The sequence below is a fragment of the Schistocerca gregaria genome, chromosome 1 (assembly GCF_023897955.1).
Source record: "Schistocerca gregaria isolate iqSchGreg1 chromosome 1, iqSchGreg1.2, whole genome shotgun sequence".
Lineage (NCBI taxonomy): Eukaryota > Metazoa > Arthropoda > Insecta > Orthoptera > Acrididae > Schistocerca > Schistocerca gregaria.
In genome coordinates this window covers 114,042,694-114,068,391 of record NC_064920.1, presented here as the reverse complement: position 1 = coordinate 114,068,391, position 25,698 = coordinate 114,042,694, and the positions used below count along the sequence as shown (strand labels likewise).

Here is a 25,698-nt window from a genome sequence, read left to right as displayed (position 1 = left end):
AGGAGGATGGAAGGCGATGCATGAGAGGGAAAAAGAAGAGGAAGTTGAAGAAGAAGGAAACTGGTTAGGGGTTACTAAAATTGGGAAGGAGACAGGTATGTATTGACAGAAAATCATAAGATTCTGACTGGACTGTGTTGAGAAATAGTTCCATATGGCTTATTTGTCCCTGATTTGCTTTCTAAATACAATGGTTGGGTCAGAATTTGCTGAACAACATTAAAAACAAAAAGCTAATTACTACATTACATCCACTGACAGGCCTATTGACACATATTTCATTGAAATGTTAAATAAATTGCATTAAAGTAAGTATTTCTCCTGTGCACTTTCAACAGAGTAACAAACATGCTGTCATCACAGATTACTATTTCAATTTAGTAGCATTACTTTCATCACAAGTGAAATACATGGGACTTTAAATAAAAAAAGTCTAAAATCTGCTACTGCAAGTAATGCAAGCTCTTTTGCAGATAAAGTTAAAAATGTCATTTATTTATTGCAATACTAATATTAAATTTTCGGCACATTATGTGTGCCTGTGTGTTGCATACATAATATTTATAGACTAATGATGTACTGGTACCCTAAAATTTGGAAAAGATTTTGAATCAATAAATAAACACTTAAAAACAAAACTTTGGTATCTCTGATTTGAGTGCAAAATCATCCCAGAAAATATACGTATATCACAAAACATGAATATTTTGTGTTTTAATTTTATACAGCATCTGCTATTTCAAAGAAGTTAATTATTCTTCTGTTCCAAAATTCACTTTGCCTATACTATTCGCAGAGATCCCAGATTTGAATCTCACACTGTACAATTATCTTTTAAGTGCTGTATAAGAACAACTGATGATCAGGCATACCTTTCTGTTCAGCCATGACAGTGCGTAACCTCGCTCTTATTTGTCTTCGGCCCTCGTAGTCTGTGCAGCTTTCAAGCTGAAATTTAAAAGTAGCAGTATATTAATACAAGACTTGACCATACTTCCATTTCCACACAATATGTAAACATACTTGGTCTACAGGGATGTATCTGTAAGTATCGCAATCTGTGCAATGTTTTCAATCCGTCAACAGTTATAAAGAGTCTGAAATGAAGTTAATGTTTGATGGATGCTGAAGTTCTGATAGGAAAACTCATTATGCTTCTAACAATAGTAATCAGGTGCACTAGTAATAATTAATCAGTATTACAATGGAAATATACATGACACATCTAAAAAGCAAAGTTACTTTTATCAATATGTTTCACATTTGAAGTAAATAAATTGGGAGAACAAAACTAAATATGGAATTTCTTTGTTGGAATTAAATACACATACGGCATCTTTAAAAAAATAGCTAGGCATTAAAAATGTAAAAGAGAACATGCCACACCAGCCCCTTCAGACAACTTGTATAAGGTTGTTTAACACATGTGGGAATGTGCAACTGTGCATTATGTACCTCTCTTTACAGTTGTTTTTATGAACATGTATAAATACTTCACGCAAACACACTCACACACACACACAGGCACACACACCTTTTCTCAATTTTTAATCTTTTGTAAATACTTGTTTATGAGCCCCATATGAGCTGTTTGAAGAAAAGCAAAGTATTACAGAAATACAACATTTAAGGAGCATATCTGGAACACTGATAGTGATTCAAATGGCTCTGAGCACTATGAGACTTAACATCTGAGGTCATCAGTCCCCTAGAACTTACAACTACTTAAACCTAACTAACCTAAGGACATCACACACATCCATGCCTGAGGCAGTATTCGAACCTGCGACCGTAGCGGTTGCGTAGTTCCAGACTAAAGCACCTAGAACCACTCGGCCACAGTAGCCGGCTGGAACACTGAGATTAAGCAGTTGCAAGAACAATAGCATAGACAATAGACTAAACATCTCTTACTGTTCTTGTAATACACTAATGTCCATAATCTAAGGGATCTTAAAGGCCCAAAAAACATGATGACAATTACAATATGCTCCCTAAACTGTGCTCTTGCAGTACTGTAACAAATGGCAGCCATATTATGTATTAGGTATGCAACAGGGTGTCTCATATTTCTGGATAAATGTCCTCTTGAAGTAAAAAAAGTAGTCAGTGGTGATAAAGAGTTCAGGTTGCAATCTTTTATCCTAGTGTGTCCCAGGTGTAATCATTTGTATTTATACCCAAGGAACCAACTGGATGCTCCAGATGTGTGTTCCCTCCATGTTCAAGTACTATCCCACTAAGAGTCCAATGTGGTCGGACATTACTATCCATCAGATGGGACCCAATTCCAATGCCCACAACTCTACCCTCTCAAAAAAACCACACATGCCACTGACAGATGTCGTCATATAAACACAGTCATTACAGTACTCCAAAGAAACACAAGCAGTGGACTATGAGTGCCTAACATGCTAGTGTCTCAGATGAGAATTGAGATGCTGGCATATAGGTCCCTTTCCAGAATATTGGCAGTATATTAACATGTCTCAAGAGATGCCCAGAGGAGCAGATGCCAAGATCCACACAGACCTGAAGTGCGACACATCCACGGAATGGACACTAGCGTTATGTTCCTGGATCCACTCACAGTGGCCTTAATGTGCAGTGAACACCCAGCATTGAGAACGAACTTTCCAAACTGATTATATGCAGTCTGACAGGAAACATGTGACACAGATGCTACCATGTGGTCTCTCAAGCTTGGGGAAGTGTCTTGGGTACTTAGGGTGAGGTATTTATCCTGGCACTGGCATTTGGCATATGGTGAACTTTTCCTGAACTGCCACTGATTGTTTTCCATATTTTGGAATCTTTTCCACAGCTGTGAAATGAGACTACAGGCAACATTAAACTCTGTGCCCACTCCATGTTGGCTGGGGTCAGTCTCCAATCTGCAAACTATGCAGCCATGAATAATATTACCTAATACTTGTTTTGATATGAATTAATATCCTATGTCAAATGCACAAATTCAGAGCCATTGTGGCCAAAGCATCTGTTCACATGGACTACTGCAGGTGCACTGAACAGCAATGCAATGCTGTACCATGGCTGTAGTGTATTTTTATGTTATCCTGTCATGGTATCGTCCTTACCATACCGTAAGACTAAAATTTTTTTTGTGGATTTCAATAATGGCTTATAAGCATTATTGCATTTATTTTTTATACAGTGACATTTAACTGTGATGCAGAGATAGCACTAGATCATACAAGTTTAACTCTCTGTATCCTTTAACAGTATATATATGTATTGAGAAGATGGTGTTTCCAGTTGCACAAGTGGCAAAAACTAGAGGGATTGTGTTAAGCATTTCACAAACAAATATGCCACACAAATGTACAGAATGATAGCCAGTCTGGGTTACTGCAAGTAATTCATTAATACTCTACCGAGAATTTATTTTTTCTTTTAAGCACATAGCTGCAATCATGCTACAGGCGTAGCCTCTCAGTATGAGTTCTTGCAGGGCCTACATACCAAGCCACACACTTTTTTCCAGTAAAAGCTGCTGACGGGGCACACTTTCATCTATCTGCTGAATGCACTAACATACCCATACCATTGGCTACCCAACAGGTATGTTTGAAAAAGAAGTCTTGCAGTTGCTGTTGGCCATGTCCTAGGTGGTAGAGGGCACTGAAGGTTCTCTTGATTTTCAAGTTTTCAGATAGAGCAGACTGCCTTATGTTGTCTGCCTCCATCTCTGCTCTTTCCAACTGGCCGATGGCTGGGTCAGACATGAACAATCTCTCTCTCTCCCCTTCCTATTCCTGCATTTTACTATCACTCAAACTGACAGATATAATTACAGTCGAACATGGACCGGCCCTTGTGTACATTGTACCGGCAGAATATAGTCAATATTTCTGGCTCCCTTTCAGAGCGCCCCCTCTCCCATCCTTGACACGGACAACCTCCACACTAGGTGCAGTCTATAAACAATATAAAGAATAATGCAAATACCAAAGATGTGGTCATCATATGCACTAGGATTCCATACAGGAACATCAACAATATTATAGATTGTTACTCACCATGAAGATGTCATCCTGAGTTGCAGATAGGCACCATGAAAAGACTGTTATATGTAGAGCTTTTAGCCGATGTCTTCTTCAGAAAGAAAGACACACATGCATTCACACAAGGAAGCATATCTCATGCACAAATGACTGCTGTCTCCAGCTGCTCCATCCGGAATGCAACCGCAACATGTCGGACTGAAGCACCAATCCAGAGTGGGATGGGGAAGGGGGAGGGATACCAGGGTATGGGTAGGAGGAAAGATGTCAGGCTGCCACACACATATTTCTGTGGCACACCTAGGTTCAAGGCATGCCAAATCCACTTGCCCAGACTTCTTACTGCAGTCCTGTCACAGGCTTATCCTACCCCATTAGAGGCCTGTGAAAGCAATTATATCATATACCATCTCTGCTACAACCACTGCACAGCTTTTTATAGTGATATGACTACCAATCAACTGTCCACCAGGATGAATGGCTCCCACCAAACTTTGGGCAAGGGCAAAGTGGACCTGCCTGTGAGACAACATGCAGCTGAACATAGCATACTTGATTTTAATTGGTGCCCCACCACCTGGACCATTTGGATCCTTTCCTCCACTTGCAGCTTTTCTAAACTGAACAAATAGAAGTTATCATTACAACACATCCTCCAGTCCTGAAATCAGCCTGCCCTCAGCCTATGGTAACTTACGGTCTCCACACTCTCCACCCAACAGTTTCCATCCCCTCTGTCCTATCACCTCCTCCCAATCCATGCCCTATCACTCTCATTGTGTACTGCTCCCTGCAAACACAACCACTGGTCCTTTCCCATTCTCTGTACCTCCCCTTTTCCATTCTCCTCCCCCCCCACTTCCCCCTTTAGCCCCAAGACACTGCACCTGGCAGCACACTCCATCTGGCAGTGGTGACTTCTCTACTACCACCCACACATTGTTATCCCTCCCACTACACTACAGACTGCTACTTCAGTTTGACACAACACAGTTGCATTCTGGCTGGAGCAGCCAGAGATAGCAGCCACGTGGGCATGAAGTCTACTTGCTTGTGTGAATGTGTGTGTCTTCCCATTTCTGAAGGAGGCTTTGGTCGAAAGCTCAATGTGTAACAGTCTTTTCATTGCACCTGTCTGCAGCTTAACATGTCGTCTTTACTGCAGAAATAATAACTTGACACAAATCATATAATTTATACCAGTAAGATGCTAACTTTTGCCCTTAAGCTATAAGACTACTGCCGCTATATTACACAGTATTCCTTGTAATAATTAACTAAATGATGAATTTCACTTGGTTAGACTCTTATGTGATCATGTCATTCACTGTGAATGGTCTACATTATTTTGCTATATTTGAAATAAAGCATTTTCTTACAAGTGCAAGATGTAGTTCACTTTTTAAATCACATCTCAGAAAATAAGTGTACCAGGCAAGAATTTTCATTGTTTTAATTTTGGAACAGACCATTATTAAGCAATCATGGCATACCATGCCTTGTACTCAGACAGTTCAAGTATAATAAGATGAAACAGAAAAAAGAACTTTGTAAATATAAGGTAACAGATTGTTTTATCTGTGAGTATCTGTTACTACTCTAACAACTGGAAAATTAAACAAAAGTTGTCTTACAAGATGTCTCAACAGTGCTTCGTCCCAGACGTCTTCAATATCGCCTTCGAAATTCTTACTGTAGCTCGATGAGACAGTCTGCAGAAAGAAAATAATTTTCATGAATTTCAAGTGCAAATTTTCAAACATAATAATATATTTTTTAAACATGCAAGTTCAAGTTACAATAAAATAGACATCATACATTATATCAGTTGTGTGAGACCTGAGTTTCTCCTCAAATATATAATGTTCAGATAATTTACGGGAATACAGACAGGTGACTTCCTCAACAACTGCCAATATTTTGACAGCTGACCACCCTGTCATTGTCAAGGCAAACCTGCAGCAAGGTGACCAATGCCAGAAGTTATCAAAAGTGAAAATTACTAAACAATGGGTGAGGCAGCATAAATTCTGCATGGTATTCTGCTCCCTCCCTTGTCAAAAAACAGAGGGGCAGAATCAATTCTATATCACCCTTTCCCATTGTTTAGTAATTTCCACTCTCGATAACTTCAGGCGTTAGTCATATTTGGTTGTAAGGTAGCACTAATGTTTACACTGTGTGTGTGTGTGTGTGTGTGTGTGTGTGTGTGTGTGTGTGTGTGTGTGTTTCATCTTTACAGAATTGCTCTGCAAACTGAGATCTTAAATTCACTAGCACAGCACTTATTTGCTGCAGATTTGCTTAGAAAAGGACAGGGTGGTCAACTGCCAAAATACTGGTCATCAATGATGTCACCCAGCTGCTTTTCCATAAATTATTTGTATATCAGTCCTTTATTTGCATTATAAAAGTGCTGCATTACAAATGTGCCTGTTCTGTCCTGAGTGCCTACTCTATGTGGTGAGTAGCCAACTATCATAATTTACAGATAATGTAAATGATATCATACATGTACAGTGAAATTATTCATGGCAAAAAAAGCCATACGAGGAGGCTGAGCGAAATGCCTTCCAGTGACACTGATTTAGGTGTGTTAACAACACCATTTCCTAAAGTTCACCATTTGGTGTGGTATGTATTCTGAACATACAGAACCAGGGGATTCATATGTGTTTTATCTTTGTTTTCATATATACAGAAACTAGGATAAAAGACAAACTAATGCTCTACTTTATTCCTCAGTGTAGATAAGCAGTACTGTTTGTTCCTTAATGCCAACTGGTTAAAGTCTATGTGAGAGATGGTTTACCATACTTTTCTTCCAACCATTTGAACTGGCACACTGTACAGTTTCTACAATTACTGATCCAGCCACTACATATGACATGAGTGATGTTCCATAATAACTGTATCAGTCACATTACAGTACACTTTTAGCAAAGTACCTGTCTACCAAAGGCACCATCTGCCACAACAGAGTACATCATAAGCTTAAAATTCAATTACTGTAAAGGCATAAAATCAGAAGGCCCCTGAATCAGTAACCTGGAATGGCAATAACATTCTCCAAAGGGTATGCAGTTGTGTAAATGATAATGGTGACATGCAGCAACAGCATCAGAAACTGTTGTCAGCAAAGAGTGAACGGCATCAGAACAGCGGGCAGCAGAACAGAAATATAAGAGATGAACTATACAAATAATGTCACTGCTGACTGTTATGTCACAAGTTTCTTGCAGGTTTATGGTTCTCGTAGCTCCCTACACAACTTCATGGAGTGGAAACTTACTTTTGGCTCTGTATTATTGGCACTAGCCTAGAAGTTAGCTTTAGTGGGTCACAGAAGGAAGTTTAGAGTGTACCATCTTACAGACAGTAATGTCATTAGAGTTGGGACACTAGCTGTAACTGAAAATGATGGTCTAATAGAATGAAAAAAGGTAGGGTGGCGAGGGGGTAGTGCGTTACTAGCCAAAGCCTTAAACCCACATTACACCTTACACTAATACGTGAACGATAACAACACGGGAGAAGTACCTAGCATCTGAACTGGCATATGATCATGAAAGTCCTTCTTCAACTTTGCTTGCCATTAGGCATGTTATACACCGGGCACAGTACAAACATGCAGTTGAGTTGATGCTTCACACACTCATTCATAACGTAATATGGAACTATAAGAAGTTATCACAAGTGATTGAGGGCTATTGTGGAAAACCTATCGTTTGGTGTACTTTTGTTCCACTCCTAACACATACAAACAGTGCCATCGCCATTTCCCTCATTTATTTCCAGCTGTAGATGGTAACACGGAATGATTCTTCGATAAATAACCACCAATACCAAAGTGGCAACGAACTGAAAACTATGAAGCGAATAGCCAGATGTGCTTCTGAATTTACGTTCAAGTGTGCACTACGAAGTTCTTACCCGTTATGCGTACTGCTATAATCACGCTCGGGGTTAAATTTCTTAAGGGTGATAAAAGCAATGTGTTACGAGTATAAAGAAACACAGTTGTGATATAGTTGGGTGTTAGCACAAGTTACACATTCTCACTCTGTTGGATCCAAGTAATTACTGGGAACGGCCATTCCTCCCCAGTTTGCGCAACAATTGGTTTCCTCTGGAGCGCAGTACTTTGAGGGCCGTAGGAGGTAGCATAATGCGGCTCGCTGGTCAAATTCCCACGGTGCCCTGCCCTAGGTCAACAACGGCGCTCTCAATCAACACGTGCACTCGCGAACAACTGCCGAACGGCGACTAAAGACAGAGGGCGCGGGAGGTGTGTCCAAAATAGGCTCGGTTCAGCGTGAAAAAGACGGAGGCAGCTTCTGCGGCAGGCTCGCTATTTCTGTCGCTACCAGCTAGCGGCTAGCCCCTCCACCACTCTCCGCAAGCAACGCAGAGCTGCGGCGCGCGTCTGCTGTAGCGGCGCGCCGAACGCCCGGCGGCACATCAGCATGACAGCTGCTACCCCTAAAGTCACAATTTCTCTTGACATCACGCTTCAACATAATGTTCAAAGACAACAGAGGTGTGACACTACAGCGCACCGTGAACACGCAGTGAACAGCTTTCCTATTTAAACTACGGATGCGTGATGATGGTCGATATTTACAAGGTATCAATGATGGATGAGTAAAAATGAATGTTTCAATATCGATACTGAATTCTTTGGAACATTGTAACATCGATGATGAACAAGCTGCAACATGGTCGCGTACTAAACAGTGACCCGAATGTAGAACAAAATTTCCTTTACTACACATCTACGGTCACAAATTTTTTTGTCATCTTCAGATCTGTTTTATATTAGAACATGTTTTTTATATAAAATAGATCTGAAGATACTCATTATAGACCGAAACCGGTAATATGATGACAAAAAATTTGTGACCATAGATGTAAAGGAACCGAAACCGGTAATATGAAGACAAAACATTTGGGACCATAGACGTAAAGTAAAGAAAATTTATTATCGATGTTGAACACAAAATATTAACCCTCGATGGTGGCAGAAAACCAGATTACTTGTTACAACCGTCATTTTTTTTCGTCATTCAAACGTATCTTTTTCTGAACTTTCATCGGCACCAGTGGTCATTCAAACGTATCTTTTTCTGAACTTTTATCGGCACCAGTGCAGTGGCTAAGGGAGCAGAGGAAATAACATTTGGAAGAGAAAGTCATATATTGTGCTTTGACCACATGCTCAGTTTGTAAGCAAAAAATTCTACTGAAAACACTGGCAAACTATCTGCGTTTATTACTGCTGTGAAAAGGATTATAATGTGGTTTAAACAAAGTGTATTAACAAGTGCTGAACTAAGGAGATAGTTGTGACCTATGGAAGTAGTTCATCGTGAAATTTGCGTAGGGAAGTACGTTGGAAGTAGTAGGCCTACAGTAATCCCAAAAACTAGTGTGTTGAATATCAAAATACCTGGGGCATGTAACCAACTGGAAAGAATCTGAAGAGGAACTTCATATCAGATATCAAAAAGCGATTGCTGCCATCTGAACGTTATAAAATACCACAAGAAAAGAATAATGAGCAAACGGACCTAAGTTTAGTTATTATCTGAAAGATCGCTTTCTACGTGTTAAACAAGACCCATTAGAAGTATGGAATCACATGATCTGTACTACCTGTACTAAGCTACAAAAAACTGGACTTGATATTTAGCTCCTGAAAGACTGATCTCAAAAGCAGACTATGCTCTCAATCAAAATCAGAGTAGGCCAAGGGAGAAACTGCTGTCAAAACTTTTATTCAATGAGATAGTTTTTGTTCTCAGACTTAAACGAAATCCATTATCACAAATGCCACAGCACCATTTGTTGTGGAACAACTTTTAAATAAATAATAATACTTATTTCAGTAATCAGCGATTCTTCCAATCATGAGGGGGATTTCGTGGAGGCCCAGTTACGAAAGTGTAGTATTTCTTGTTTCATAAACTTCAGTTCGAACTATGTAATATTTGGATATGCGAATTATATTTGTAATAAACGGAAGTAAAATCATAGAAATCTGTAAGGCAGGTGACCTATAGAATGCGCATAGCATGTTGCGCACTGGGGAAGTTCTCTTACCACTTTCGTTCACTCGAGAAATTCTCTTACCACTTTCGTTCAAGAAACATGCAGATAGGCCTAACATTATCAAGGACTCTGAAACGGTTCCCAAACTGGCTGTTCTATCGTTTATCAAAACATGCTGTCAGCGAGACGGCACTTGCTTAAGTGTGGAGCTGTAGCGAATATTTTAAAATTTCGCGTTTGACTGAACTTCTCTCAACTGTAATACGGGGGATGTTTTAATGTGTGACAGAAGTGCTTGCTTCATCCTACACACCGAATGATCGGCTAGCCACGCACATCTGTTCATTAATTTTTTTTGTGAAATGTTACATATTTTTTAATCTACAAGCATGAATCAGTTATCATTTAAGGTGTGTGTATTGTTGGATGAGCAATTGAATAAAAATCATTTTGATACATTGGATGCAACTATTTTTTAAGTCATATGGTCACCAGTGATGATCACGTGACCAAAATGATTTTATTTATCGGAGAGATTTGAACGAAAATAGTAGCAAAAGGTTAATTTATCACGAAGTGTATGAGGGTCATTCAATAATTAAAGAGACAAATTGGTCTGGAGTAAAATGCGTTTATTTTTACATAACAATACTTTTTCTACTTTACAACATAATCCCCTTGAACATTTACGCACTTGTTCCTGCGGGCGACAAGTTTTTTTATTCCGGTTGCAAAGAACTCTTTATCTTGATGTTTGCACCAATTTCCCACAAACTTTTTCACGTCCTCGTTGTTCTGGAACCTCTTCCCACGTAATGCCTCCTTCAGTGCACCAAGCAAATGTAAATCACTAGGTGCTAAATCAGGCCTGTAGGGGGGACGGGGCAGTACTTCCTAGCCCATTTCGTCGATGGTTTCACGGGTTGGTTGAACAATATGAGGACGTGTGTTGTCTTGCTGGAGAATCATACCTCTCCTCTGAAACCCACGACATCTCTTCACCTTGTTTAAAAGCAAAGCCGAATAGTACTGGCTGTTCATTGTACGCTGTTCTTCGAGATAATAAATTCAAAAACACCGTCAACATGACTTTTCCTGCTCATGCTTGGGTTTTGAATTATTTCTTGACAGGTGGTTTGGTGTGCTTCCAGTCCATGCTCTTCTTTTTGATTCTGGCTCATAATAGTAAACCCAAGTTACGTCACAAGTTAAAATTTTGTTAAGGAAGTGCTCACCTTCCCTTTCATAATATTCCTTCTGCTCTGTGCACACTCTCAATCTTGTTTCCCTGTGTAGCCGCATCTACTACTTTGGGACACATCTTGCACATGTTTTGCGGTACTTCAGCTTGTTAAAGATAATGTTATGAACTGTAACTTGAACCTTATCAACTATCATTTCCACAGTCACACGGTGGTCGGCACGAATAATGTCATCAATTCGACTTTCAAGTGAGGGAATTGAAACTGCAACTGGTCGGCCAGAACGGTGTTCGTCAGTCACTGAGTCGCGACCATTTTTGAACTGCTGTACCCACTCGTAAAAATTTGCACGATTCATACAACCTTCACGAATAAAATAACGTTGTTCAATTAATGTGGTCGTTTTAAGCGAACTCGCCATCTTGAAATGTATTTTTGAGGTTATAGAAAACAATGTTGTTAGATCAGCAGATCAGGGCTCATCCCAGTGAGGCCAACTTAAAGCCATAAAAGTGCCATACTCACCCTACCAACAGGTTTTTCCCCAAACCAATTTGTCTCTTTAGTTATTGAATGACCCTCGTCTTTACGTAAGCATAGTCTCTAACAAGCTTCCGGTAATCTCAGGCGCCTTTCCTTACCGAAGGCACTTGTGAAAGCACTACTGTTGCAAAATCACTTCTAGTGCAATTAACGGTCGCACGTATTGTTAGGAAATTTGCAGTAGATCTTATGTTAGTGTAGTAGTTAAACAGGTTAACTTATTTTCATACAAACCGTGTACGTCACATGAAAGTAGTTAAACTACTCCAACAATGACTGCAGAAGCCCCCACTTATTTTCATGACGTTTCCACATGAAAAAAAAAGATAAATGAGGACCTATAGTTAGAAAGGTTGCAAGCTGGTAATTTAGCATTGTAAATGTAATCAAACCGCAATGTTTGTGTTAATATTCTTGGAATCGTTGCTGTTTACTACGACAGCGCCACGAAATGTCCGATACCGTAAGGCGGAGGGAAATACATAAAACGAGGAAACAAAGGATTATCTTATCTGCAAAATCTGCCAAGCAATACCTACCGGTAAGCCATGACAAAAAAGATCTGTTGCGCTGTCAGCAATACTTACGGCAACAATAGATAAGGGTTGAGTTTTTGTAGGTGGAGTGAAATACTCTCTTCGTTCATTAATACGTACATGTATATATTCGCGAACTGACAATCTGCTTCAGCAGGTTTTGTGGTCACATTCATTCTAGTAATATGACACGTTTTTAAGGAATTTTTAGCAGTCAAGATAACAGCACGTAATATATTCAATAACCGATTACTATGAAACCAAATGCGAACTCACACAACTTAAAAAAATTAGATGACACGTCTGCCTTTAATGAGATCACAGTCACGCTCTTATGAGGCTATGAAGTTTCCAGGGCGAAACGCGCTTCTTATGGAATACTGGCTTCCCCAAACCAACTCCCCGTCAGTTAGCAGCTAGCTCAGCAGTAGACTGTCGCCGCAGCTTAAAGCAACAACTGGTATTGTATCGCAACCAATACACCAGTCGTGACAATACTGTCACATTAAAACTCGGCAAAACGTCAGTCGTCGAATTCATTGCGCAAAGTGCCAGCAGTATATTCACGGGGGCGAACGATTAAGGGTGGGCGATTAATTGCAACTAATCGATAATCCTTACTATTAGTCATTTCAGCTTTCCCACGGCTTTTACTTTTATGTTTTAAAGCCTGTTTAGTGTCGACTTGCTGTCTATAGCTTCATTCCAGGGAGCAGTCGGAGTGTGCCTAAATACTCGTGAAGTAACAGCACAAGTCGGAAAGTCGGACATTTCGTATCAAGTTATATCCCTTTTACGATTGTTGACATCAGCTACGTAACAGCAGTGGCAAAGTAACATGGCAAAGTCTTGTATTTTGTTTGTCAGTTCAGAAAAAAATAACATAACACGTGAGTTTGAATATAAACTTCTCTTGATGTGTTTACAGCAAGCTTTGTTATTTGTTTGCTAAAACTATACCGTACTGTAGATGCTGACTGGGGATAGTGATTAACGCTGAAACCGGTTTTCGGTCATATACACTCCTGGAAATTGAAATAAGAACACCGTGAATTCATTGTCCCAGGAAGGGGAAACTTTATTGACACATTCCTGGGCTCAGATACATCACATGATCACAGTGACAGAACCACAGGCACATACACACAGGCAACAGAGCATGCACAATGTCGGCACTAGTACAGTGTATATCCACCTTTCGCAGCAATGCAGGCTGCTATTCTCCCATGGAGACGATCGTAGAGATGCTGAACGTAGTCCTGTGGAACGGCTTGCCATGCCATTTCCACCTGGCGCCTCAGTTGGACCAGCGTTCGTACTAGACGTGCAGACCGCGTGAGACGACGCTTCATCCAGTCCCAAACATGCTCAATGGGGGACAGATCCGGAGATCTTGCTGGCCAGGGTAGTTGACTTACACCTTCTAGAGCACGTTGGGTGGCGCGGGATACATGCGGACGTGCATTGTCCTGTTGGAACAGCAAGTTCCCTTGCCGGTCTAGGAATGGTAGAACGATGGGTTCGATGACGGTTTGGATGTACCTTGCACTATTCAGTGTCCCCTCGACGATCACCAGAGGTGTACGGCCAGTGTAGGAGATCGCTCCCCACACCATGAGGCCGGGTGTTGGCCCTGTGTGCCTCGGTCGTATGCAGTCCTGATTGTGGCGCTCACCTGCACGGCGCCAAACACGCATACGACCATCATTGGCACCAAGGCAGAAGCGACTCTCATCGCTGAAGACGACACGTCTCCATTCGTCCCTCCATTCACGCCTGTCGCGACACCACTGGAGGCGGGCTGCACGATGTTGGGGCGTGAGCGGAAGACGGCCTAACGGTGTGCGGGACCGTAGCCCAGCTTCATGGAGACGGTTGCGAATGGTCCTCGCCGATACCCCAGGAGCAACAGTGTCCCTAATTTGCTGGGAAGTGGCGGTGCGGTCCCCTACGGCACTGCGTAGGATCCTACGGTCTTGGCGTGCATCCGTGCGTCGCTGCGGTCCGGTCCCAGGTCGACGGGCACGTGCACCTTCCGCCGACCACTGGCGACAACATCGATGTACTGTGGAGGCCTCACGCCCCACGTGTTGAGCAATTCGGCGGTACGTCCACCCGGCCTCCCGCATGCCCACTATACGCCCTCGCTCAAAGTCCGTCAACTGCACATACGGTTCACGTCCACGCTGTCGCGGCATGCTACCAGTGTTAAAGACTGCGATGGAGCTCCGTATGCCACGGCAAACTGGCTGACACTGACGGCGGTGGTGCACAAATGCTGCGCAGCTAGCGCCATTCGACGGCCAACACCGCGGTTCCTGGTGTGTCCGCTGTGCCGTGCGTGTGATCATTGCTTGTACAGCCCTCTCGCAGTGTCCGGAGCAAGTATGGTGGATCTGACACACCGGTGTCAATGTGTTCTTTTTTCCATTTCCAGGAGTGTAGTTCTTTTTTTCAGCGCCAGTTTAACCGGCCTATTAAAACTGCTCAAAATAACCGATTTCTGAAATGACGGATTTCGGTTTTTTATTCCTACATATCCTGTAATGAAAGCTGAGATCGAACTAAGATTGAAAAATATTGACGCTCTCAGTATCAAGATACATAGAATCAAATGTTAAATACAATACGCAAATAAAGGAAAACGTAGTTCGCCCACCATTCGCTGCTTTTCTTCTAAGTGATAAGTGCTTGTCTACTACAAAAAAATCACCAGTATTCTCCTACTGATTTCAGTTTTTTTGAAAACCGTGTTTTAATCAGCGATCGTGACACCACTTGGACATTACGAACGGTCAGTGCTAAAGGGTGACAATTGAGGCTGAAGGACTCTATTTTTGGTATTAGTTTGTTCGTTTTCAAGGGATAAAAGCATATTGTGTAGAACCAGGCAGCAGATCGGCTGCTTTCTATTTTTATTGTAAGCTATGAATGAAGATTTAAGCTTTAAGTTTCCTCCTTGTCTATTGACGCAAGTTTGTTGTGGCTCCTCCCGTTTTTAATCTTTTAAAACAAACGGAGCATTGTACTTCATTGATACCACACTTCGTAAAATACTCCCAGGCTAGGGATAGCGTCATTCTGTAATACAACTGATGTCCAACGACGACAGTGAGAACCATATAGACCAGGAGCGTACCATCCAATCGGCCACGCTACATGGCAACAGGTACATTAATGTCTCAGCAATGCTGCAATTTTTATGTTGTGTGTTTGTTGCTCGTTTGTGTCAGCATTGTTATTAAAACAGCACTGATCGATTTTCCCCGTTTTCTACAATAACGCAATATCTCATAGCAATTTAAATTTTACGAAGAATAATTACTAGCTTTTTAAAAAAGTTTATTTAGAAACGAAAAATTTTAGCACCGCTGCTACGGCTAATTCTTAGTTCGCTGCGTTACCCGGTTGCTAGTAAAAAATAAAAACGCCTGTTGTTATTCAGAACTAAAATACCGGTATCGGTTTTAACCGACCGGTTTTCCCATCCCCACTGCTGATCAGTACGAGGCGCCCGAACCCGTCAGTTGTGAGCATAAAACGGAAATAGTAAACATTACACCTTTCACGTCCCCCCCCCCCCCCCCCAACGTGGCGGCAGTCCCAGTCGCACCTCCATCCGTAACAAAGCTATTGATTTGTCAACTTTCCGACTTATAGTGTGCAGATGCGCTCTAAGTTACACGAAGTATCTACTGAAATAACTTTAGAAAGGTGACAGACGTTTACGTAAATGTAAGCTGTGTTTCAAGGCCTTGAAATGTATGAGAGATACAACAAATCTGATGAATCTCTTGGAAAATTGATCCTTCTGAAAGACTGTGTGCACTTTCAACTTTCTGCGGCGTAATGAATAGTCGATTCAATTTCGGACATGCAGCCACGCAAACACAATATCTTTCACTGACCTTTCGGCCGCGTATCGTAGGGCCATCTTCAGAGTAAGTCGCAAGTCTTCCGATTTACTCTGGAGGTGGCCGGACGATACGCTGCCCAAATTTCAGTGGAAGAAATTTTGTTTTCGCAGCTGCATCTCTGAAATTTAATGGACCTTCTGAAAGACTGTTTTCTAAGGCAGGGAACAAAGCAAGAGCTTGTCGTTCGAGACTCAATGGAAAATGATTACATACAGGGTGACAATTATTGAACTATATAAAAAAACGTGAATTTGTTACAAACTACGGCGTGCACACACTTTATTCACTACAGATGTTCGGATTTAGGTTGTGACATGTTCGATACGTCTGCTATCATTGGCGATGACTTGGCGTCAGACGAGTTGTTGAAGTGTCGGAACATCGATGCTGTCGACGGCCTCCTCAATGGCTGTCCTCAGCTCACCAATGAATTTGGGGTTATTGGTGTTCAGCTTGTCTTTAATATAGCCCCTCAAAATGGAGTCGCATGTGTTCAGATCCGAAAAATATGGCGGCCAATCGAGGCCCATGCCAGTGGCCTCTGGGAAACCCAGAGCCAGAATACAGTCTCCAAAATGCTCCTCCAGGACATCAAACATCCTACTGCTTCGATTTGGTCGAGCTCCGTCTTGCATGAACCACATTTTGTCGAAAACGGGGTCACTTTGGATAATGTGGATCAAATCATCTTACAAAACCTTAACATACTGTTCAGTATTCACCATGCCATCAAGGAATAACGCACCGATTACTGGACATTGCTTACCACACAGTCACCCGTTCAGGGTGAAGAAGAGACTTCTTGATCGCGAAATGCGGATTCTAAGTCCCCCAAATGTGCAAATTTTGCTTACTGACGAACCCATCCAAATGAAAGTGGGCTTCGTCGCTAAACGAAACAATGATGCGTATACTAATTCCGTTCAGAAGTTATGACGATTTTATTTCATATAATTCAATAATTGTCACCCTGTAAATCAGTATGCCTCAGTACACTCCCCGAAAGAAATGGTGCTTATAAGTATATTGACGACAGTGTCTGTGTTAAAAACAATATTACTTAGCTTTCATGATAAATGTTAATTGTGTACTACCCGCGCAAACCAAGTTGACACTCGGCGCGGCGGCTGATGGGAGCGACCAATAATGGGAAACACTTTGCAGTCAGTCCAATCAGCCGGCAAGCCGGGTGTCAACTTGGTTTGTGAGGACAGTGTATGTTTCCGCTAAAAGCAAAAAATAAAATGATAATTATGTATTTCATAAAACTTAGTAACTGTTGTTAGTTACAAAACGAAGAATACAAATGTTATAGTGCCGCTGTATTTTTTGTAGAACGAATCTTTTTATCCCAGAATTTTACCATAATGTCGAAACATGATTTCAGACATCTCGCACAAGCAATTGGTCGAGAACTGCTAGATCCGATACAAATGTAAAAGAGGTTATATCAGTTAGAACCCAACAGGCGATAACCCTTCGGTTTTTAGCTACTGGTGATTTAAAGTACCCACTTAAAGTGCAATAAGCGTCTTCGTACCAGAAGTAGGAAATGCTTCGCTAGAATGACTGAAAGATTTCATTGAATTAAGTCGGAAATAAAAACACTTTTTATTTATATTTTATTTTTGTTCACCAGCGCACACCATTGTTTATACTATCAATTCCTGCTTCAGACACGCCTCGAAACAGTGTGAAATTCATTGCACGAGATGCAAACTATGTGGATGAAGAGCCACGTGCGCTTCCACTCTTCCTATGCACCTTTTTTTCTCTTATTTGGCCTTGGATCGAAATTTTCAGATTTTTTTATGCTTCATCAAGCGTGATTCCGAGCTCATCAGCAACAACTTCGGCTGTTCTTTTTAAAATTGCGATCTACGTATACATTTCTTTCGAGTCCCCAGCAATGGTCGTAGACGAATCGCGTCTGTGAAAACCTCGTTTGTCTACTTCTCCAATGCTGAACGCAACAAACTCACAAACAACTGACAAAAACAGGTGGATGTATGTGCGCAACTTACGAACAAAAGCGTATCAGTACTGAACGTTATCATGCACAGATTTGAACTTTGGAACAGACTGCCCTTATTTTGGTTATCGTTTCGTTTTATTTCTGAATAAAGCTTATTCCTTCATTCTTCACTCCCGTTGAATTTAGGTCCACAGATGTTCGCAGATATGAAGATGGTGCAAAACATTTTTTTGAGCGTTTTGTGTCTTGTCAATGTAGATCGAATGTTTGTATGTCAGTCATCAACTTTTTCTGCGCAAACTCACGCACAGTTTCTTTAGCAATAATAGTTCAAAGCATGACACTTGTGTATAATAGAGTATGAGTTTGCCACGCTGAAAACACGGAAATGAGGGCTTGCGGATGTAGTACTTAATATCATCAAACGTTCCATCAACAGAAACCTGATGAAATTTGTAACGTACTACAGTTCTACAGAACATGACAGTTCTAGAGGGCGGAAAAACTGTGTACTATCCGTGCCGCTAGTTGTTGCACCTATTTACAAAAACTTAATATCTCAACAGTAAGCTGTAGTCACAACAAATTCCAATAGCCTGGACTGCAACACGTGTGCATCTCAGTGTGAAGCAGCCCACCCTGGGAAAGACGTGCTCCGTGCACGTGGAGGCACCCTAGCTCCTGCCAAATGTCACAAAACAGAAATACGCCAAGGCGAGCTGCTAAGCCCGCTAAATGCAGCGTGGCAGCGTGAGTTTGTCCTCCACGAGGCAACTACAGGCTAGTACAAAGCTTTTCTTGTGCCAAGTTCGTACCCATCGAGACTGGTTGACATAGCAGCTAGCGTCAGTTTACCACAAGAGTCCAGATAAGCCTAATTTCGCATAGGACGCCCTGCACCAGCAAATAATCCCAAACAAAAACAAAAAGCTCTTCCGCTCCCCTAGTTCTCGTCTAGCAACAGTTGCATAGTGTTTCTCATCAGAGCCAGTCTATCTGTCGCCAATCAGTTTAATCAAATTTTGGCTATTGAGGCGACTGTGATGCACGGTTGGCGGGATGAATACAGGTACAAGCCGTCCGCTTCTGAAAATGATAAGCAGCGGCTGCGAACTGTAGAAGTATTTTGTTAAACCTTCATTTATTTAAATTAAGAGGATGAGCTATACCACTGAAACATGTGCGATGGCCTTGACGCTCCACGGAAGTAAATATCCAGGTCTAAAATGAATGGCGCTTGGACCTCAACAGTTTCACGACGCTAATTCATAACGATACAATATATTACAAACGTTATCACACAGTATCACGCGAACAGTCGATATACATCAGCATATCAGAAACAGCACCAGCGTTTGGAGCTCATGCAAATGTCCTCCGTTACCCACGACAGCAGTGACAAAAATGTGTTTAGACAGTGGGTGGTGTGATGGCTCATGAATCCCTTACGTTCATACGTGTGTTTCAGTCCAGTTCCTTGTGTTTGATGCGAAGATGACCTTTCTCTGTAAAGAGCGTTATTTTATCGCTCAACTGAAGGCTATAAAAGAATTGTATGTATTGTGCAAGGGAAGAATGTCGAAAATTGAATAACTGGGCGTTTGGATGAAAGTTTCGTGCCTCGAACCCCGTTCGTTAGAGTTATTTCAGTTTTGCAAAGCTTCCCCAACTTAATTTATACCTTACTTAAGGTATCTGAAATCCGACCAAGCAACTGCCAAAAATGGGTATATATTTTATCATGCACGTTTCGTTTTACTGATTGAAAACACCACCAGTGGTTTGGAATCAAACTTTTACAGTTTCACTTTGGTTGGTCGTGTCATAAATTAATGAAGTGTGATTTTTTAAAATGGTTCAAATGGCTCTGAGCACTATGAGACTTAACATGCATGGTCATCAATCCCCTAGAACTTAGAACTACTTAAACCTAACTAACCTAAGGACAGCACACAACATCCAGTGATTTTTTTTTTAAATACGTACTTAAATAATTTGTGAAACGAACTGTTTTTAGATCCACAACCAAACCAAAATTTTAAATGTGTTTAAGTCGAGACCACTAACGATGCTTTACATGAATTAAACGGAAAGCTTACGACAAAGTAAGTACATATTTTTAAATTATGGTAACTGAAGAAAACTTCACAAGCCAAGCTATCTAAAAAAGCATTTTACTGGATGGCCAGTTTTGACAGAGCTGTGCTGCCATCATCGCATCTTATACTTTCAAACTTTTACAACACATTGTCCATCATGTGTTGCTGGTCGCCGGCCGCAGTGGCCCTGTGGTTCTAGGCGCTACAGTCTGGAACCGCGCGACCGCTACGCTCGCAGGTTCGAATCCTGCCTCGGGCATGGATGTGTGTGATGTCCGTAGGTTAGTTAGGTTTAAGTAGTTCTAAGTTCTAGGGGACTGATAACCAAAGAAGTTAAGTCCCATAGTGCTCAGAGCCATTTGAACAATTTTTTTGTTGCTGGTCGCTTCACATTGCATATACACTTTCCACTACCATGAAGCATAAGATCCCATGGTGACAGCTCGGCTCTGTCGGAACGGGTCATCCAATAAATTGCTTTTTTTCAGCGATCTTGACCTGTGGAGTTTTCTTCAGTCATCACACACTGCACGTCGCCGTCAGACTGACAATTTCAGGAATATACAGCGTTTTTAATATGTTGCATGGACGATTTGAAATACCTTAGGTAATTATACAGTAACTACGAACACCATGGCCGCACAAGTGAATGTTTTAAATTGTACCTTTTTTTAATAGTTGAGACGCCTTGTCGAATGGAATGCTACGCCATGCCTAAACGAGTTTGTTTATTGCTAGAACTTCAGCGCTTTGGGTAGGTGATACCAGGGTGAATATTATTATTGCGTGTTTTACTCTATATCTACACCCATATACTGGAAAGTAAAAACGAATTCGAAGTGAATGGCAGAGAGTACTTCCTACAGTATCACTGTAATGGTTTCATCGAGTTCCATCAGAGTTTGGAGCTTGGGAAAAATGACTGCTTAAACGTCTCCGTGTGCGCTGTTAATTAGCCTAATCTTCGTGATCCCAAAGATATGTAGGGGACTGCAGTGTATTTCTACATTCCTAGCTTAATACAGGTTATTCGGGGGATAGTTGGCGTCTGTCTGCCTGTTCTATTTTTTTCAGCGCTTTCGTGAGTCCAGTGTATCAAACTAACCCCTGACCGTTCGCGCTGCACTTCTTTGCATAGGTTTAATATACCCTGTGGTTCCTGTTTGGTATGCATACCACACTCTCGATCAGTAATCTAGGACGGGTGTCTTGTAAACAATCTCCTTTGCTGACCGACTGCATTTTACCCAGAAGCGTACAGGAATGAACCGAAGTTTCCACTTAGTTTATCTGCGACTGACCACTACTCCACAAATTGTTACACCCAGGTACTTCTGTGGGTTGACAGATTCCAACTGTGACACGTTCTTATTGTTATCACAGAACACTACTAGACTCTGTTGTGTTGGCTCCGAGTGTCGGGTGCTATTGTCTCACCGACGCAATAACTGCTGAGAGGGGGTTTGCAATGCGACACAACGTGCGTAACAAGCACAATCTGTCGACATCTGCTGTTTCTGCATTGACCTCTATCAGAGCAATTGCGAGACGCAGCCAGTTGCAGTAAGGGGCAGACCGCGCACTTAGCGACGAATGCCTCTGTGGTGGCGTCGCGACTGGGTCTCAGCGCCCAGTTTCGGGTGAGTTTCACTTGGCACCTCGCCGAATCGGAAAGTCAACAGCCAGACTGATTTATGCGCAACCTCTGGGTACACACTGGCCACAAATTTGTAACTAAGAACCTCTCCCTCTCCACCCCACCCCCCTCCTCCCTACTCAAGAGCACTGCAGCGCACTTCAAGCGCACGTGTCAAATAAACTGGCATTCCCGCACGCGCGCATACACATGCAATGTTGTTGCTGTTGTGGTTTCCAGTCCAAAGACTGTTTTAGTGGATATCTCCACGCTACTTTATCCTGTGCAAGCCTCTTCAACTTCGAGTAACTACTGCAGTCTACATCCATTTGATGATGCTTACTGGTCTTGATTTCACTCTGCAATTTTTGTCCTTCCAATACTAAACTGACGATTCCTTGATGTTTCAGAAAGTGTCCTACCGACCGATCCCTTCTTTTGATCAAGTCATGCGACAAATTTCTTTACTCCCCAGTTCTATTCAAGATCTCCTTAGTTACACGACCTACCCTTCTAATCTTCAGCATTCTTCTGCAGCATCACATTTCAAAAGTTTCTATTCTCTTTTTATATGCCATGTTTCACTTCCATACATGGCTATCCTCCAGACAAAAGCCCCCAGAAAAGACTTCCTAACACTTAAATTTGTATTCGATATCGTTTGCTGTCTCTTACAGAATTACTATCTCATTGAGAAACCTCAAAGTTTTTATTTGTTGCCTCTAAACTTTAATTCCCCTGTCTCACTCCCTTCGCAACCGCTGTTTCCGTTTCATGTCCTTCGACTCCTTTAACTGACTTCCGGTTTCTGTACACGTTGTACATAACCTTTCGCTCCCTCTGTCTAACCTCCACTGCCTTCAGAATCTCAAAGCGTGTATTCCAGTCAATATTGCCAAAAGCTTTTCCTAAGTCTACAAAAGGTATAAATGTAGGTTTGCCTTTCTTTAACCTATCTTTACCATAAGTAATAGGTACAATATTGCCTCGCGTGTTCCAACATTTCTGCGGTACCCAAACCGATCTTTCCCGACATTGGATTTCTACCAGTTTTTCCATTCTTCTGTACGTAATTCCTGAAAATACTTTGCAACCGTGGGCTATTAAATTGATAGTTCGGTAATATTCATACCTGTGAACGTCATCTTTCTTCGTAATTAGAATTACTACATTCTTCTTGAAGCCTGAGGGCATTTTCTCTGTCTGCTGTATCTTGGCAACCAAGTGGAATAGTTTTGTCATGGCCGGCTTCCCCTAAGGATATGAGCAGTTCTGGGAGACTGTTTTCTATTTCAAGGGCCTAGCTTCGGCTTTCGTCTTTCAGCCAAGAAGCCTATGTGTACGCTAGTAGTATATTAGCGCTTTAAGTTCTTTGCAACTATGTGACCTCGGTTTAAAATTTACTTATCCACAGCTGTGCGCGCCGCTGTTCCTCGCTGCCACATTAGCATTTTTAACATATTGTAGGCGTGTGTGGACGGGACGGCGCGTATTTTAAGATAGTTACGGTACATAAAAATTTGTGTTAATCAAAGCAAGAGTCCAAAACGGCAGTACGTACATCAGAACTCTGGCTATGTATCACTTTTTGTACACCATTTGGTATTATCTGTCCTTCGCCCCACTAAAGCAATCGCCGCGATATGTCCAGCGCAATCAAATGTAAGGATACAAAACACACAATGGACTAACAGTGAATGATCTGCGGCTCTAATTGTGTGCAAAACAAACAGAACAAACACACAAAAACTAACAGAAATCGTCGGTTCCCACTTTCTCTCTCACACAGTCATTCATGTTTCTTTCCTTACCAATGCTACCAATACTACCGGTAATGCAACCACTTACTACGTCGTTTATGTAGTGTACCAGAACTACTGAACCGTAGTTTTGGTAGAGCATAGCTCTAGCCAGAGGTATTCTTGTTGGTGTCATAATTTGCGCCACTACTTGCGTACCTAGATTCCCCATGTTACCACGATGCTGGTAATTGCGTGCGTCCGCCGGGTCGGCGGCGGTGGGTACTCACCCGGCAGATACACGCGCAAAGAGACGCCCTCTTTGTGCGCACGCCTCTCTTCCGCAGCTAATTCTGGTCGCGGATTGCTGCCAGCGCCCGCACCAGGCTCCCCTTGCAGTTCTAGGCGTAAAGCCCCGCTGATTTACGAAACAGCTGGGACCTCTTTCTAGCACAGTTTGTGCTGTGTCTTTTAAGTTGTCTTCTCCAAACACGAGGCCTATCTTGTAGCGCTGTATACAGCACACAAAGGGGAGGCGCCGCGAGTCAAACATGTAATGCCGTTAATCCGTCGGTCGTCGGCCAGAGACAAGTCAACACATAAACGTTCTGCTGGCTATCGCCTTCCACCGTGCGTGAAAGAAAGTTTTTACAAATGACCACCGCATGGGGCTATCGACATGTGACATTACTACTGTTTCAAAATTTGTCATTTGTCACTGTGGAAACAATGGCAACTCTGATCGATTACTTTGTTTGCAGTGAGCGCTTTTTTTTAAAAAAATCTAATTTTTTTCGCTTTCGTTCTTTACATCTGCTCGGGGCGGACATCGTAAGACATCCGTTTTAGTTCGTAGTTGATAGGTGAACACAGTTTTTTTTGTTACAGAGGGCAGTTAACCCTCTGATCGAACATGCTTTTTTTTCCACCACGGCAACTTTCTTTTTTATTCTGCAAAAACAGTAACAAAAATGGCTACAATAAAATGATATAAATAAGGTGACAGATAATTGCAGTCATGAATTACAGCATTCAAAGAATAATTTAGCACCTTCACTGTCACCTTCAACTGGTGGCAGTTCAGCAGCACATTTCCTTCATCTGCATCCTGAGGTTCCGCATCATCATTTCCCAGACCCAAATTAATCATTCAGTTGTGTGTTCCTTCCAGGGTAAATTACGTGGACAGAAGAGCAGTCCCGAACAGTGACATCGCAAAATACTTCACTGCCTTGTTATTTTTGTCAGTTCCAGCCTTCTAAACGCATCCTTATGGAGTTCCAAGATCTTCCTTTATATCAGAAAAAATGTTCAAATGTGTGTGAAATCTTATGGGACTTAACTGCTAAGGTCATCAGTCCCTAAGCTTAACACTACTTAACCTAAATTATCCTAAGGACAAACACACACACCCTTGCCCGAGGGAGGACTCGAACCTCCGCCGGGACCAGCCGCACAGCCCATGACTGTAGCGCCATAGACCGCTCGGCTAATCCCGCGCGGGGCTTTATATCAGACACCAGATGTTTGCCGTCATATTCTTGTATCTGCTGTACTACTGATTTATTTTTCATGTGTCACATGCAGGTGATGTTAGGATCGGGAACGTGACCCAACCCATTCCCTAACGTTTACTCATCGTGTTGGAGACAATTCGGAGCATGTTACAATATTTCTTATTGTGATTCTGATATTTAAGTATTTTCTCGAATTCATTTTTCATATACTTCTTGTATTCAGTATGTTCATCGCTGAGCTACCGCGCCGGCAACTTATAATGACGGTCGCGAAAAAATCTAAATTTACGTCAAAGTTTTTTTTTTGTTTTTTTTCCCAATATTCGTAAGAGCCCAACTCTAACTGTACGCTATCGGTGTTGAGCGCCCGTGAAAGTCCTTCTCCAACAATGCTTCGAATCGCTCCAGTCAGCTTTTGGTGCTCAGTCAGTTCCAGAAAACGGTTGACTGCCCATGCA

At 41.9% G+C, this 25,698-nt stretch overlaps 1 protein-coding gene across 5 annotated transcripts in view; it reads right to left on the bottom strand.

The window, feature by feature from the left end:
- The window catches only part of LOC126334712 (microtubule-associated protein futsch-like), an 802,673-nt gene that overhangs the window by 26,612 nt on the left and 750,363 nt on the right, over positions 1-25,698 (bottom strand). For all 5 annotated transcript variants that reach the window (XM_049997227.1, XM_049997256.1, XM_049997264.1 and 2 more), the window contains 2 exons: positions 5,660-5,737; positions 873-948 (listed from right to left, as the gene is read on the bottom strand). In XM_049997227.1, the coding sequence (XP_049853184.1) occupies positions 873-948; positions 5,660-5,737 (154 nt within the window). The remainder of the gene's footprint in view (positions 1-872; positions 949-5,659; positions 5,738-25,698) is intronic.